Source organism: Propithecus coquereli, unplaced genomic scaffold, assembly GCF_000956105.1.
Source record: "Propithecus coquereli isolate 6110/MARCELLA unplaced genomic scaffold, Pcoq_1.0 Scaffold54, whole genome shotgun sequence".
Classification (NCBI taxonomy): domain Eukaryota; kingdom Metazoa; phylum Chordata; class Mammalia; order Primates; family Indriidae; genus Propithecus; species Propithecus coquereli.
Window position 1 is genome coordinate 1,267,187 of NW_012151285.1, and position 14,522 is coordinate 1,281,708.

Here is a 14,522-nt window from a genome sequence, read left to right on the forward strand (position 1 = left end):
TTATAATTCTGTAATCAGCCTAAGCCCAAGAAAAAAGGTAACGAGAAAAAACTGGAAGTTGCTGGTATTTTATCACTGCTAAGTAACGGCATTTCTTGGGCATCAGAGATGACTTGTTTATTCATATTTGCTTCCCTGTCTTTGTGAAAAAGAATTTAAGGAAGCTTAGAAACAAAAACAGAAGGGGGTTCCCAGCGTGAATACAAATTGTGTTCAACTTCTGAAGCAAATGTGTCCAGATGGCAGGGGAGGGACATTTACCGGGGACTGAGGAACCTCCTTGGCATGAACTTATCCCGAGGGGAGTCGTAGTAACGTTGGAACGGGGAAGGCAGGTGAGTTGAGGAAAGCAAGGCGATGCATTGCCGCCGCAAACTTTCACGGAAACCCAGTCCCGAGAGTGTGAAGAGAAAGCAAACAAGCTCTACCTCCACGGGCCCGCGGGACAGTAACGCCATCGCGGCTCCTTCAGGGTCCCCAGCACTGGGCGCTGGAACATCTGGCACAGGCAACAGTCCCCTCTGTTGATACCTCTTAAAGGCATCTGCTGCTGCACCTTTGCTGCACAAAAATTTATTAAAGTACAAAAAAACCCCAACAACAACAAAAAAAGACTTTCAGGCCCAGTGTTTATTATATAAAATTGTTTATATTAACAGCAGGAGGGTTCAAGACAAAAACACAAATAAAATAAAACATGAAGTTTGTTGCATAGAAACACTGACAACATGGCTATGTCCTTCTATAACACAACCCACAAAACATACACTGTCAGAAACACCCCCTTCTTCACATTTTAGATTTCATTCATCCAATAATCATTTTCTGAGCACCTTCTACGTGCACGGCCCTGCGCTGATAGGTGCTGGGGACACAGTGATGAACAAAATTAAGTCCCTGCTCTCATGGAGCCTCTGACTCTCGCGTGGGGGAAGACAGACACCAAACAAGACAAATATACATCGTAACATGTCAGACAGTCATAGGATTACCAGGGAGGGTATGGAGAGGCGGGACGCTTCCGTCCACCCTCAACTCCTTAGGAGCAATTTGAGGCTGCTTTAAATGTCACAGTCTCTTTTGGGGGGAAAGATACAAACTCTAAATCATATTTTTAAAGTAACTTTTTTGGAGATTGCAAATTTCTGGCCATACACTTAAAGTTCACACTTCCGAGCAGCATTTCTAATTTTCTAATTAGAATGTATACTAGTAAGTACTTTATGGCCATACTAACGGAATAAGGCCCACACTGTGTGTGTGTGTGCGTGTGTGTAGGTGTACATATACAGACACATATATACATCTGCATGTGCTTACAGGCCCATGTCACTTATATATACACATGAATATTAATGCATACATATGAACATTAATATGTTCTACATATTAATATAACATTTCTGGCTCTAATGATACAGTCTTTCACATACGTTCTTAGATCATACCTAGTCTAAGAATGACCAATACTATAATTTTGAGGCAATTTATTGGTGCCCCCAAGTGCATGGTGTTTCTAAGTAAATTGTTGTTCAGAAAAAATATTTATCTCACGACTGAGCACATCCTGATCAAGCAACACGTAGCACACAATGAAGGATGGAATGGAACTGCCTTTTCATGTCTAGAAGACAAGGCAAAAATGAAGTCTTTTTTTTTTTTTTTTGTTGCTGCTGCTCAGGTGCTTGTTCGCTGAAAACCACAGATGGTTTGAAAACTTCAAGACCGGTGTTCGCTTATCTTAGTGCCCTAACAACTTCACTGGTGTCTTTTAATGTCAATGCCTGCATTTTCCTTTCTCCACATCCCACAATGGCGTTGTTTCTTTTCAGATGTCCCGTCTGAAGCAGCTTTGCCCTGCGATGAGCACAGGCCTGGAAGTGCGAGACAGGATCACTGAATCGGTCCGGTCTGAAAGGCAGCGGTGGCAGGGAGTCATGACATGTTCCCAATCTTGTCTCTAAAGAGGCAAACTTCCAAAGTGACAGGGCCTTTCCAAACGTAAGGCCAACCCGGCAGATGTGCTTCACGCCAAATGCCTCTGGTGACAAAGATGAAAAGGTGTCCCTGCAGGCTCTCCAGCTGGGAGCTGTGTCTCAGAGGAGATCCCTGGGCTTCCTTGGTGGCCCATTGTTCTCCGCTAGAATGACTCAGGACGCTGGGGCGACAGGTCCAGGAACACGCACGGTGTGGTCTGCAGACCTGTGTATGTGCCCAGGATGTGCTAAGTGTCCTGGCCTCTCAAGGGCTGCTGCTTTCAACCTTTCCCCTCCGCGATGACCCTGTTACCTCAGCAGAGACGACTACATAAATGACACTGGCCTCAGAGACGGACAGTCCCCAGCACGCTCTGTAACTTCATCTTCTTTCTCTTTCACTGGTCCCTGCTGCAACAACTGAAGGGAGAATTCTGCCCTAGGGGCCATCAGAATTCCCAGACTTCCTGCCTATAAAGAACATCCAGAGAGAACCCCAAATATCAACTAATTTAAAAATAAGTTACAGGTGCCTTTGGAAAGCATTACGTAATTTTTAAAATTAGGTTTTTGTTCCTAGTTACGTTTTTTTCTCACCTTGCTATTCAACAATTTGTATTTCCTTGAGTGCATGCAGGCTGAGCAGAAGGGTTACCTGACTACTGCTAGACAGTATAGAGAAGCCAGGCCAGTATTAAAAATGACCAGATGAGCCATAAGAACAAACATACATAGTGGGTTAATAATTAAAAGTTGATTATATACATTATTCTTATTTTTTTCACCAAAGTCACACTTCTTTCCTGTTGAATTATTCTACTTCTTTCTGACTCTTCTATCATTGGCATTTTCTGGTCCCAATATTTCCTGCATACAATTTGACTAACTTGTACATACCCTCAGATCTTAAAATAAAACAATCACTTCCCTAATCAGATAGTTATCCATTTTCTATGACTTCAGTAATTGCAAATTCTAATCAGAAGCTATTGTTCTAATAAGTTATGAATCAGGAAGTCTTACTGCATAGTGAAAGATTACCTGGTTTTCATCCCGGGCCATGTGAAGGATAGGTAACTGCGGTGTAGAAGCCAATGTTTTGGGATAAATGGATAGAATTCCCCAAACATTTTTAAGGATCATCTTTCTAGCATCTGTGGCCGTTTTCTAGGGTAAGCTATTCAGAAAACCAAGTAATAACAGTGTCCAGGCTTGCCTAAATACACTTCCTCAGGGCCTACAGCAGTATTAAAAGATCAAATGTTCTAAATAACTCTTGAAAAAGAATGAAATGTAATACTGGGAATGAAGAACAAACAGCTGACACACGCAGTAGGCTGCAGCACCCATGACAGCAAGTGACAGGAACACAAATACCATCCTTTGCCACAGAGCACAGCTAGCACCACGGTACTTAAGCTGTCATGAGAAAGATGGGTGGTCATCTTCTTGACCTGACTCATCTCATCGAAGACAAGACCGACGATAGGTCTTTCAGGACTTTACACATGGAAAAGAATGTAGGGAACTTTTCTCCCAACTCCTGTAATTTCATTTTTAAGTAGTTAAGTGCTTGCCTGTATTGTTAGGACTTATGATCTGAAGATGTTTTTTTCTTCCCCAACAATCAAATATCCTCCTCCATAATTACTGAGAAGAGCAAGGAGCTCAGGCTCCCAGTGAACTCCTGCAAAACAACCTAATTAATGCTTATAGACTTCATTTCTGGTCATACCGTTTCCTGTTCTAGAAGTTCTTCACTTGTTTTACTTCCACTATTTTCATCTTCATTAGAATAGTTTCCTGAATCTTCACTAGTTTGGGAACTGTATTTTTTGTGATCTTCATCAATTTGATTAGTTTCTTCTATCGTAGTAACTGTGTTTACATTTTCAATTATAATGCATTTTTCAGTTTGTTCCTCAGAAGTTGAAAGCAGAAGATTCTTTAATGGCTGGTCAGAGAAATACTAATTTAAAACAGGGAAAGAATAGAAATGGGTTATTTAAAATAATAAAAATTTGTTTTCTAATTAAAATAGCTTTAGTGTCTATGTCCATTATGTAGAAAACCTATCTTTTAACATGCATATTAACGCCAACTAAGAACATACCAAATGCACTGTAATGTTTAGAATAAAACCATCGGTAAGGTCACTCATATCTGAGCACCTAAGAAAGGTGCACTGTGTTCTCAGGAATCGGGGTGGAAGAGCATGAGAGAGGACTAAAGGGGGACAGCACTGGGGATTATGAAAATTGTATTTGAAATAATAATAAATTTTGTATCCAATCCACAGATATCTGGGAGAAGCACAAGTGAGAAATTAATTTTTTCATGTTTAAGAATAATTAGCTATTGGAACTAGCTAGTTTTAAGTCTATAATTTAAACAATAGCTATGAATATTAGAGTATATAGGAATGATATTTAAAAATTCAGAGGTATAAGAGTAAAACACTAGCTCTCTGGGAGGCCGAGGCGGGCAGATTGTTTGAGCTCAGGAGTTCGAAATCAGCCCGAGCAAGAGCAAGACCCCGTCTCTACTAAAATTAGAAACAAATTAATCGGACAACTAAAAATACATAGAAAAAATTAGCCGGGCATGGTGGCGCATGCCTGTAGTCCCAGCTACTCAGGAGGCTGAGGCAGGAGGATCGCCTGAGCCCAGGAGTTTGAGGTTGCTGTGAGCTAGGATGACGCCACGGCACTCTAGCCTGGGCAACACAGTGAGACTCTGTCTCAAAAAAAAAAAAAAAAAAAAAGAAAGTAAAATAGTAAATATCTGCTGAGCACTTTTAGAGTACAAAAATTTTTATAGTTTATCTCCTTTGTTCTACACAACGCATGGGGTAATATTATTATTATTTTTTTAATTCCTCCTAAGATTTCCACATCCTAATGGGGTAGTATTATTGGCTCCATTTTATAGCCTAAGGGTGGGTACTCAACTACCCGTAGCTGATTTGCACAAGGTAAGCCAGAAACTCACCCTAAGTGGCATATCATTCCCCAGGCACAGAGTCTGTGCTTAGCCTTCAACACTTAGTGCTTTCATTAAACACGCTAACTTCACAGGAGTGCTACACAAAAACTGTGATGTGTCATAAAAAACCTCCACGCTATCAGCGATTTCATCCACTGACAGAATATTTCAGTCTTTTGTATACACACAGATGCTCCCGGACTTACGACAGGGCTATGTCCCAATGACTCCACAGTTTTAAGTTGAAGACGTCGTAGGCTGAAAATGCATTTAATACTCCTACAAACCCATCATAAAGTGAAAATTTATAAATCAAATTATTGTAAGTCAGGGACTGTCTGTATTGTGAAGAAATCATAAAAACTTTAAGTTGTAAAACAAACGCTACGATGAGTCTATAAATTGCCAGAAAAATGTGAGATTAAGGACAAACCTTACCACCCCAAGCTATGTTATTACATTAAATGACAGTCTCTAAAGTTAATTTACTAAATCTTAGAAAAAAATACCCAAATCAGTCTGTATTTTTTTTCTGGATATCAAGAAAACCTATATATTCTTTTGAAATCAAACATTTTCTGTTCATTTCCTAGCTGTTGACAAAGAAAAGTAACATACCTCATCTATACTGGAAGAAGGTTTAAGTGATGGAAAGAACACATAATTGATGCCTTTCCAGAGGACTTTCATAGCATAAATGATGACTGCGACAGCAAATAGTGCAGTGCAAATTCCAGCTATAAGCCAGCTCTTGGAAGTATTTCCTAAAACGACATAAATCATGTTTAGCATTAACATATGGCTTGACACACAAATACTTTAATAGTGCTGACAGCTTGTGTGAAAGACTAGCTATATGAAAGGATATAAAATCTATTAAATAATAGCCTTAAAAATATTTCCGGTAGCACTGAGTCCAAAACAACTGTGGGCAACAGCATTCACATTTAACGATGGGCCTGGAAGATGCTTAGGGAAGAATACGTTATTGACATACAGACCCACACGTGCAAGTATTCTTCGGCACTCTACAACTAGTGAAATTTAAAAAATACTCTGTAACTAAGTTTCTACAAGTCAACACTAGAAACTGTAAAATACAAAGTAAGACTAAATCATTCCTGCATAAAAAAATTCGGTTGAATGAATTGATTTCCACATGATAATTATGTTAAGGATTATATAAAAATTTAAAACCAACAGTCTTATTAAATGTCAAAGAGCAATAAATTAAGGAAATTAATTGTACAGATACTGAATGAAATATAAAGCATTCAAAAAACACTGAATTAAGCCTTAAAAATGTTTTCTAAAACTGAAAGACTTAGCTTAAAGGTCTATATTTGATTCACATAGTTCATGAAGAAAATATTCTATTTATCTTTTGCAGTAAAGAGAACATATTTTATAATTTTCAACGTGTAATATTGAATTATTTTTATTAAATCCAGTTACATTAAAAAAGATGTAAAAGAGTCTGACCTGGTTTTGTTTTCTCGCACACAGTATCACTAAAAACACTGCTTTTATTCCATTTTCCATCCACAAGGTGTGCTCTGGCTTTGACACAATATACAGTCAGCGGTTGCAAGTTAGGAATAGTAAAATCAGTTTTTTTCTCTAGAAATTTTCTCTATAAAAATAATTAAATCATTGATAAAATTTAGTCACCTCATGAAATCAGATAGTAAATATCTATTTTCTCAATTCTTTTATATTCAGTCTAAGATTGGCCTCTTCCAAACACTAAGTTGGTATGTGTTTAAGAAATATGAATTCATTCCACAATTATAATCCAATTATAACCATTATAACCAAATCAGAAAGTTAAAAATGCTGCGGCCCAAAAAGCATATGATATATTCCTAAGGCAACTCTAATTTATAAGTCCTGCTGCTTTGGTTTAATTGTCATTGTATAATATTACCTCTGATTCATGACAAAATGGTTAAGAGTAGGGGTTTTGGCCTCAAATTGCCTGGAGGTATCACTTACAGCCGTGTGGCCTCGCGCAAGTGATTTAATTTCTCAGCACCTTATTTCCTCATCTGTAAAACGAGGTCAGTGACTGCTCCCATCTGCACTAGTCAGCTGTTGCTGCAATCTTGTGTAACAAAACCATCTCAACACTCAGTGGCTCAAAACCTAACTCTGTTTCTCACTCACAAGTCTACGGATTGGCTGGGGAGCTCCCCCCATCAGGCCGTGGGTCACGTTTAGGTCTGCTCCACCAGTCTCATCCTCCTTGGACCAGAGACTATGTGCAATATGCTTTGCTCCTGGCAAACGGGCGCACAAGATCCAAGCAACCCTGCGAGCACACTACAGCTCTGCTCACAGCACATCACTCAGGCTCCACCACTGCAAGCCCCGCATCAGCGAGGCAGGGGTGAAGACGCTACCCCAAGTGCTTGCCAGGCAGCAATTTAACTGATCATACCATTTGGCAGGCTTGTTTTGAAGAACGATTGAGACAATTCATGTAAAATACTTAGCACAGTATCTGATACATAATACACATTCAGTAAAAGAGTTGCTATTATAATAATTCTTGATGCATTATCCAGCATAGGATAGGATGGCAACTAAAGTTTATTAAATCTTTGCTATTTGTCCAGCAATGTGCTAGGTATTTTGATGTTTCCTCATTTTATTTTTTTTTGAGACAGAGTCTCGCTCTGTCGCCCGGGCTAGAGTGCAGTGGCATCATCATAGCTCACGGGGATGTTGCCCTCCCCACACCAGACTTGGCAGAGCCAGGGGGCTGCGGTCTCTGGAGAAAGCTACGGTCAAGGCCTCAGGCCCCAGGGTGCATGTGCTCTTACACACAGTATTAAAGTTTAAAAATTTCCCCAGAATTTAAATTCAAGCTTTACTTACCCAAAATATAGTTATAACTCTAAGTCACAAAATTATACTATATAGTTTTTTTTACCTCAACATTTGAAGTGTTTTTCCAAAAAATAATTTCATAGCTTAGTGGGTAACGCTGGTTCACAGGCTTGTTTTCAGCCTCTTTGGGAGCACCTATGTAGACGCGCAGTGAATCACCAATGGATTTCATGTTAATGACTGGAGGAAGTACAATAGCTGGAAAAAAAGTGTAAAGATGTGATATTCAAGTAGAAAAACAATTTTAAGAACCAAACTGGAGAATTACAACCTCAAGTAAAAACTACTGCCTTACTTTGCATGTCAGAGTTAAATTTTTTCTCCCTAGACCAGAGAGATGTGTTATTTCCATCAGATGCTTGTACACGGATATAGTAAACTCCTTCTGGGAGAACATTTTGAGCAAAGACACACTGGGTAGTTTTGACATTTTCACAGCCAAGTATTTGTTCCCATCCATGTGAATGTTTCCCAGGATTCTTCCTTACGTAGGCCCTTTTAAGACAAAACACATTTTTAAAATTTAAATATATTAATTCAATAAATATTTGTTAAGTATTTACAACATGCCAGACACTGTTGTTAGGGGCTAAGGTTACTGAAATAAACCGCACCCATCCTCAGGAAACTCACAATAAACAATAGGTATCTAAAACAAAAGGAGACCGCACGGTGGCTCACGCCTGTATATAATCCTAGCACTCTGGGAGGCCGAGGCGAGCAGATTGTTTGAGCTCAGGAATTCGAGACCAGCCTGAGCAAGAGCGAGACCCCGTCTCTACTAAAAATAGAAAGAAATTAATTGGACAAGTAAAAATATATAGAAAAAATTAGCTGGGCACGGTGGCACATGCCTGTAGTCCCAGCTACTCGGGAGGCTGAGGCAGTAGGATCGCTTGAGCCCAGGAGTTTGAGGTTGCTGTGAGCTGTGATGACGCCACGGCACTCACTCTAGCCCGGGCAACAGAGTGAGACTCTGTCTCAAAAAAATAAAAAAAATAAATAAAACAAAAGGAAACCAAAGGTTGCTTCAGATTGTTACAAAGTAGTGGGATGCTAGAGGTGATTCTTACCAATGTGCAAAAACAACTTAAATTTTCAGGAACGTTGCAAGCTAGTTTTTATTTTATTTTTCAGAGACAGGGTCTTGCTTTGTCTCTTAGACTAGAGTGCAGTGGCATCATCACAGCTCACTGTAACCTCCGACTCCTGGGCTCAAGCGACCCTCCTGCCTCCGCCTCCTGAGTAGCTGGGACGCACAGGTGCGCATCACCGGGCCCGGCTAGTTTTTCTTTTTTTGTAGAGATGGGGTCTCACTCTTGCTCAGGCTGGCCTCAAAATCCTGGCCTCAAGCAATCCTCCCTCCTCGGTCTCCCAAAATGCTACGATTACAGGAGTGAGCCACCGTGCCCAGGCACAAGCTGGTTTTTAAATAAAGGCATTATTAATTATTAAATTATAAAAACTTTCAAATAAAAATTAAAGACAAAGGTAATAAATACTCAAAACTTATCTTGTCCTATCTTAGTATATTTTATTACCTATGCTCTTGAGGCTGCTCATGTCTGCTGTATCTATGTGGTGGATACGCTATATAACGGTGCGTTTCTGTGCTTATCTTCCCAACTCCATGTTTAGGCATATCATGCTGGTAGCTTGAAAGTGGCCATGGTGGGAACATTTACATCACAAAAATCAGCAAACGCTACAAATAGGACTTTTCCTTTCTGGAAAGCCAGTTGCTAACCATGTGCCAGCACACCAGTGGATAAGCGCTAGAACAGAGAACTACCCCACAGGTGTATAACAGCAAGGGTAAACAAAGCATGTGCACCTCCAACTAGAGAGTTTAAGTAACTTGCTCAGAAACCAACAGCTAAAAGCATCTTAGTTCAAGCTCAGAACTATAATAACCCCCTGACTGGTTTCCTTGTCTTTAGTGTCTCCTTTGTTGACTGCCCCCCATACAATTGTCACCACTTATACCTTCCTCAAATACAGACCTCAGGTTACCTATCCCCCAACACAAAATTCCCAAAAGTACCTAAATGCCTATAGGATAGCCTGAGGCTGAACCTAATTCTCGTTCCGTCCTACTTATTCGACTTTCTTTCTCATTGCTCCCTCATGCCCAAATGTTCTGCTACTCCAGGACATTCTCCCCACTCGGGTGGGCAAAATTCAAAGATGGCCCCCAAGATTCTCACCCCCTGGTGGACACATCCCCTTCCCCGATCCTGAGCAGGACTTGTAAATATGGTGGCCACCCCTCCTCCCATGATTAGGTTCCCTTATATGGCAGAGGGGAAGGGATTTTACAGATGTAATTAAAGCCCCAGATCAGCTGATTCTGAATTAATCAAATGAGACACTAGCCAGGGTGAGTCTGACCTAATCAGATGAACCCCTTAAAAGAGGGTCTTAGAGGCCAGACTTTTCCTCCTGATGGCCTCCAAGAAGCAGGCCACTGTGAGCTTTACCATTATAGGAAATAAATCCTGCCAATGACCATGTGCGCTTGGGAGAGGACCCCGAGTCTTGTATGACACTGAAACCTTGATTGCTTTGCAGAGGACCCCAGCTAAGCCATGCCTGGACTCCTGACTCACAGAGACACTGAGATAATAAACAGCTCTTTTTAAGCTGCTAAGTCTGTGATAACTTGTTAAACAGAAAACTAATATCTGAATACTTAAAAATAATTCTGAATTAACAATCAAGGCCTTGACTGTTATCCCATCTCCTTCCAAGGTCTCTCTGGCTTATTCACGTTTATATTTTTTATTTCTATGACACTTATAATTTGTGTACCACTCCTCATTCCTAAATCACACATCGTTATGCAATGTCAACTAACTGCTTCAGATTTCTAGAACTCATGTTTTATTCTTTTGTATCTTTACATCTCTTCAGTGCTTTAAACAGTGAGCTAAGGACCCAAAAGAAACTTAGAGATCAGCCATTAGAAATATTATCCTTCTCTATTCTGTGGCCCTACAATTTAACATGGTTCTGACAGTGAAGTATATACATAAAAGAATATTGAAAAGTTTCCTAGGTACTGTGGGTACATATGCAGATGAACGTGTTTCCATTCCATCAGCCACCCTTGGTTCAAAGTTAACACTAAAGGATAGAGAGAAATTGGTCACAGCAGTATTGACTTCTCCCTCATTCTTTCTGTTTCCTTCTACTTTCTTCTCATTCTTCCTTTCCTATCTTAGCTATACTTTCCTTTGGTCCCTCTATTCCTCTGCCCTCAACATGTATCTTTCTTTCCATCACTCTTCTTCTCACAACTCACTTTTCCTTCCACTTGATTTTCCTCATCTCTTCTATTTATTCCCTACAATTTTCCAGTCACTATAAACTCTTTGCAGTTCTCTCGTTTATGTGGTGTCTAGACTTCATTCATATTTGGCTAGTCTCTACTTAGCCACATAGAAAACAGTTCTCTCCAAATCTCTGTAATTCCCCACTAAAGTAACCACTAAAAAAGTTGTCAAAACCACTAAAATAATAAAGAAAATGGGAGGGCTAACTTTTTGAAATGAGTAAGTCAGAGTGAATGGAATGAGATCATTTCAAAGATTCATGGAAGAAATGAGTTCTGAAGAAAACTCAGGTTCAAATGTCAAGTATTTCAGATTAGGAAATAATATATGCAAACTAGAATCACAAGAACTTTAGCTATTACAATACACCTATTTTAAAACAAGTGAAGAAACTGAGGCTCACAGAGGTTAAGTGACTAGCTCAATGACATCCAGCTAGTTACTGGCAGAACAGAGGCTAGAGTCAAATTTCCCAGTTTTCCAATATGCCATACCCACCTCTCAGTCATTGTGTGTGCAAGCGGCTGCAGGTGGCCGAAGTAGAGTGAAAAGCAGCATAATCAAAACAAACTGGGCAAAGGGAACTTTATGGCATAGAACTTACTGGAGCCACTGAACTTGAAAGGTCACGTTTGCATATGCGTAATCCCATTTAAGAACATAGCTCTGATCTTTAACATCAACTTCTAAATTTTCAGGTGGAGGCAGTTTATTTTCAGCTGGAAGCCAAAGAATACATAAAAAAGCATATGTTTTTACTCTAGTGAGATAGTATGTGTCAAGAATTCTTAACAGCATGGGCAAGAAGACAAAGGCTTACATTTTATCATTATAAGGTAACAGTTACATAAGTTATAGTGTATATTCACAAATGTAGTATTATGCATCTATTTAAAAGAAGGTGCTAGATCTGTACATATTGATACAGAATGATATCCTCAATACATTGGGGTAAATGAACAAGACATAAAATACATCTAGCAGGATCTTATTTTTTAATTTAAAAGCCAAAAACCAAAAAAACTGAAAGTCTGTGTATATACTTATTTAAGCCCTGATATAAGTATGAAAGGATATACACAAACTGCTAGGCAATGCTTATCTCTCTGGTCAACAGAATTGGGGGTAATGGGGTAGGAGGACTTTAAACCCTTCTGTATTGTTTGATTTAAAAAATACAGTATACTAAATTTATAGTTAAAATGATAACCAAATCCCACCTCCTACCCTTGCCCTTAATTATTAGCAAGATGTCACTGACTGAATATAACCCCAGATGCTTTCGTATTTTTAATGTCTCACTTACAAAGCTATACTCTTTGGAACACTGACCAGTCTACTAGCAACTCCCTCTCCCCACTCTTTTTCCTCCTTGCAGAACTCACAGTCTAGCGACCCCCTTTTTGTGGATTCTGAATAAATCAAACAGTTTTTGTCATTATAAAATAGTTGGACTTTTAAGTAGAATTTTCATTACTATTTACTTGAGACAAAAATCCCAAATATCATTTTTTTGCCTTATGTAAATGCTATTATCTTGCTTTTGTTTTAATATCTATTAGGTCATTAAATATGAAATGTCAGATTTCAAATCAAAATTGTAGATTATATCTCAAACAAGCAGCAGTACAATTAATCAAAGTATGCGCCTAAATTATCAATACAGTTTTGCCATCTTAACGGTCGCTTGTTTATGCCAGCAGCAAAGAAGCCTGGACAGCAAGTAGGATGAAATTGCCAAAGCTGTTTCCCACAGCTTGTTGAGAATGGAATATTTTTCCTTGCAGGAAGTGGTCCAAAGCCTGAAAGGAGTGGTAGTCAGTTGGTGCAAGGTCTGGTGAATACGGTGGATGACAGTTTCCAAGCCAGCTTCTGTAGTTTGAGCAGCATTGTTTGTATGACATGTGGTCGAACGTTGTCTTGCAAGAGGATTGGCCTGTCTCTACTGGCCAATCTCAGCTGCTTCCAATCTCACAAGCAGCCTTATCATTTCGTCCAACTGGTTGCAGTACACATCTGCTATAATGGATTGACCAAGTTTCATGAAGCTGAAGAGGGTAATACCAGCACTGGACCACCAGACACCATTAGCTTTTTTTGATGACTATTTGGTTTTGGACTGTGTTTCAGCACTTCATCTTTATCCAACCATTGTGCTGAAGGCTTGTGATTGTCAAAAAGAATCCATTTTTCATCACATGTAACAATACGGTGTGTAGAAAGGGTTCGCCTTTATGTTGTGACAGCAAAGAAAGGCAAGCTTCGAGATGATTTCTCTTCTGACGCTCATTTAATTCATGTGGTACCCATCTGCCCAGCTTCTTTACCTTGCCCTTTTGTTTCAAATGGTCCCATATTGTTGGAATAGTAATGTCAAACCTTGCTGCTAATTCATGCATAGGTTGAGATGGATTTGCTTCTACTACAGCTTTCAGCTCATTGTTATCTACCTTGGTCTCAGCACGCCCATGTGGCTCATTTTCAAGATTAAAATCACCAGAACTTCTCAAACCATCTACGTACTGTGCATTCATTAGCCACATCTTTTCCAAACACTTCACTGATATTTTGAGGCGTCTGCGTTGCACTGGTTCCATGACAGAACTCATATTCAAAAATTACATGAATTTCTGACTTCTCCATGGTTTTACAAAAATATCTCTAAAAAAAATTTGAACGATAATGACAAGCCAAAACATGTGTTTGCAAGACTGAGGATGTACCTTCACAATAAAAATAAAACAAGAAGTGTCAAAGTGAAATGTTGGTGGCATCAACTGTCAAACTTAGTACTTAAGGAAATCAGACATTTCATACTTAATAACCTAATATTAAACCATCATATAAACTTCAGCACTATGAGAATAGTGCCAAAATTAATATATTGCCAATCCATATATACAGTTATTGACTCTAAAGCAAAACATCCTCCTTACCTGTGGTATTTATACAATACACTGGACTATAGACACCAACTTTCCTTGGCGTACGTAGTCTTGCCTTAACTTTTAAACAATAGGTGGTCTCCGGTGAGAGTTTATCAATTTTATCTCTGAGATAATCAATTTTGATCATGTCCTATAATAAAAAAAATAGAAGCCAGTTCTTTAAAAAAGGATAAAGTCGGGCCAGGCGTGGTGGCTCACGCCTGTAATCCTAGCACTCTGGGAGGCCGAGGTGGGCGGATCGTTTGAGCTCAGGAGTTTGAGACCAGCCTGAGCAAGAGCGAGACCCTGTCTCTACTAAAAATAGAAAGAAATTGGCCAAACAACTAAAAAAAAAAAATAGAAAAAATTAGCTGGGCATAGTGGCGCGTGCCTGTAGTCCCAGCTAC

General features: G+C 39.4%; 1 protein-coding gene across 1 annotated transcript; it reads right to left on the reverse strand.

The window, feature by feature from the left end:
• Positions 1 to 769: 769 nt before the first annotated feature.
• IFNAR1 (interferon (alpha, beta and omega) receptor 1) lies at positions 770 to 14,263 on the reverse strand. The gene is made up of 7 exons (XM_012657329.1): positions 14,125 to 14,263; positions 11,793 to 11,907; positions 8,149 to 8,348; positions 7,897 to 8,051; positions 6,444 to 6,594; positions 5,580 to 5,725; positions 770 to 3,945 (listed from the first exon to the last, which is right to left on the reverse strand). The coding sequence occupies exons 1-7, from the start codon at positions 14,261 to 14,263 to the stop codon at positions 3,706 to 3,708; spliced, it is 1,146 nt and encodes a 381-aa protein (XP_012512783.1). The 3' UTR covers positions 770 to 3,705.
• Between the last annotated feature and the right edge of the window lie 259 nt (positions 14,264 to 14,522).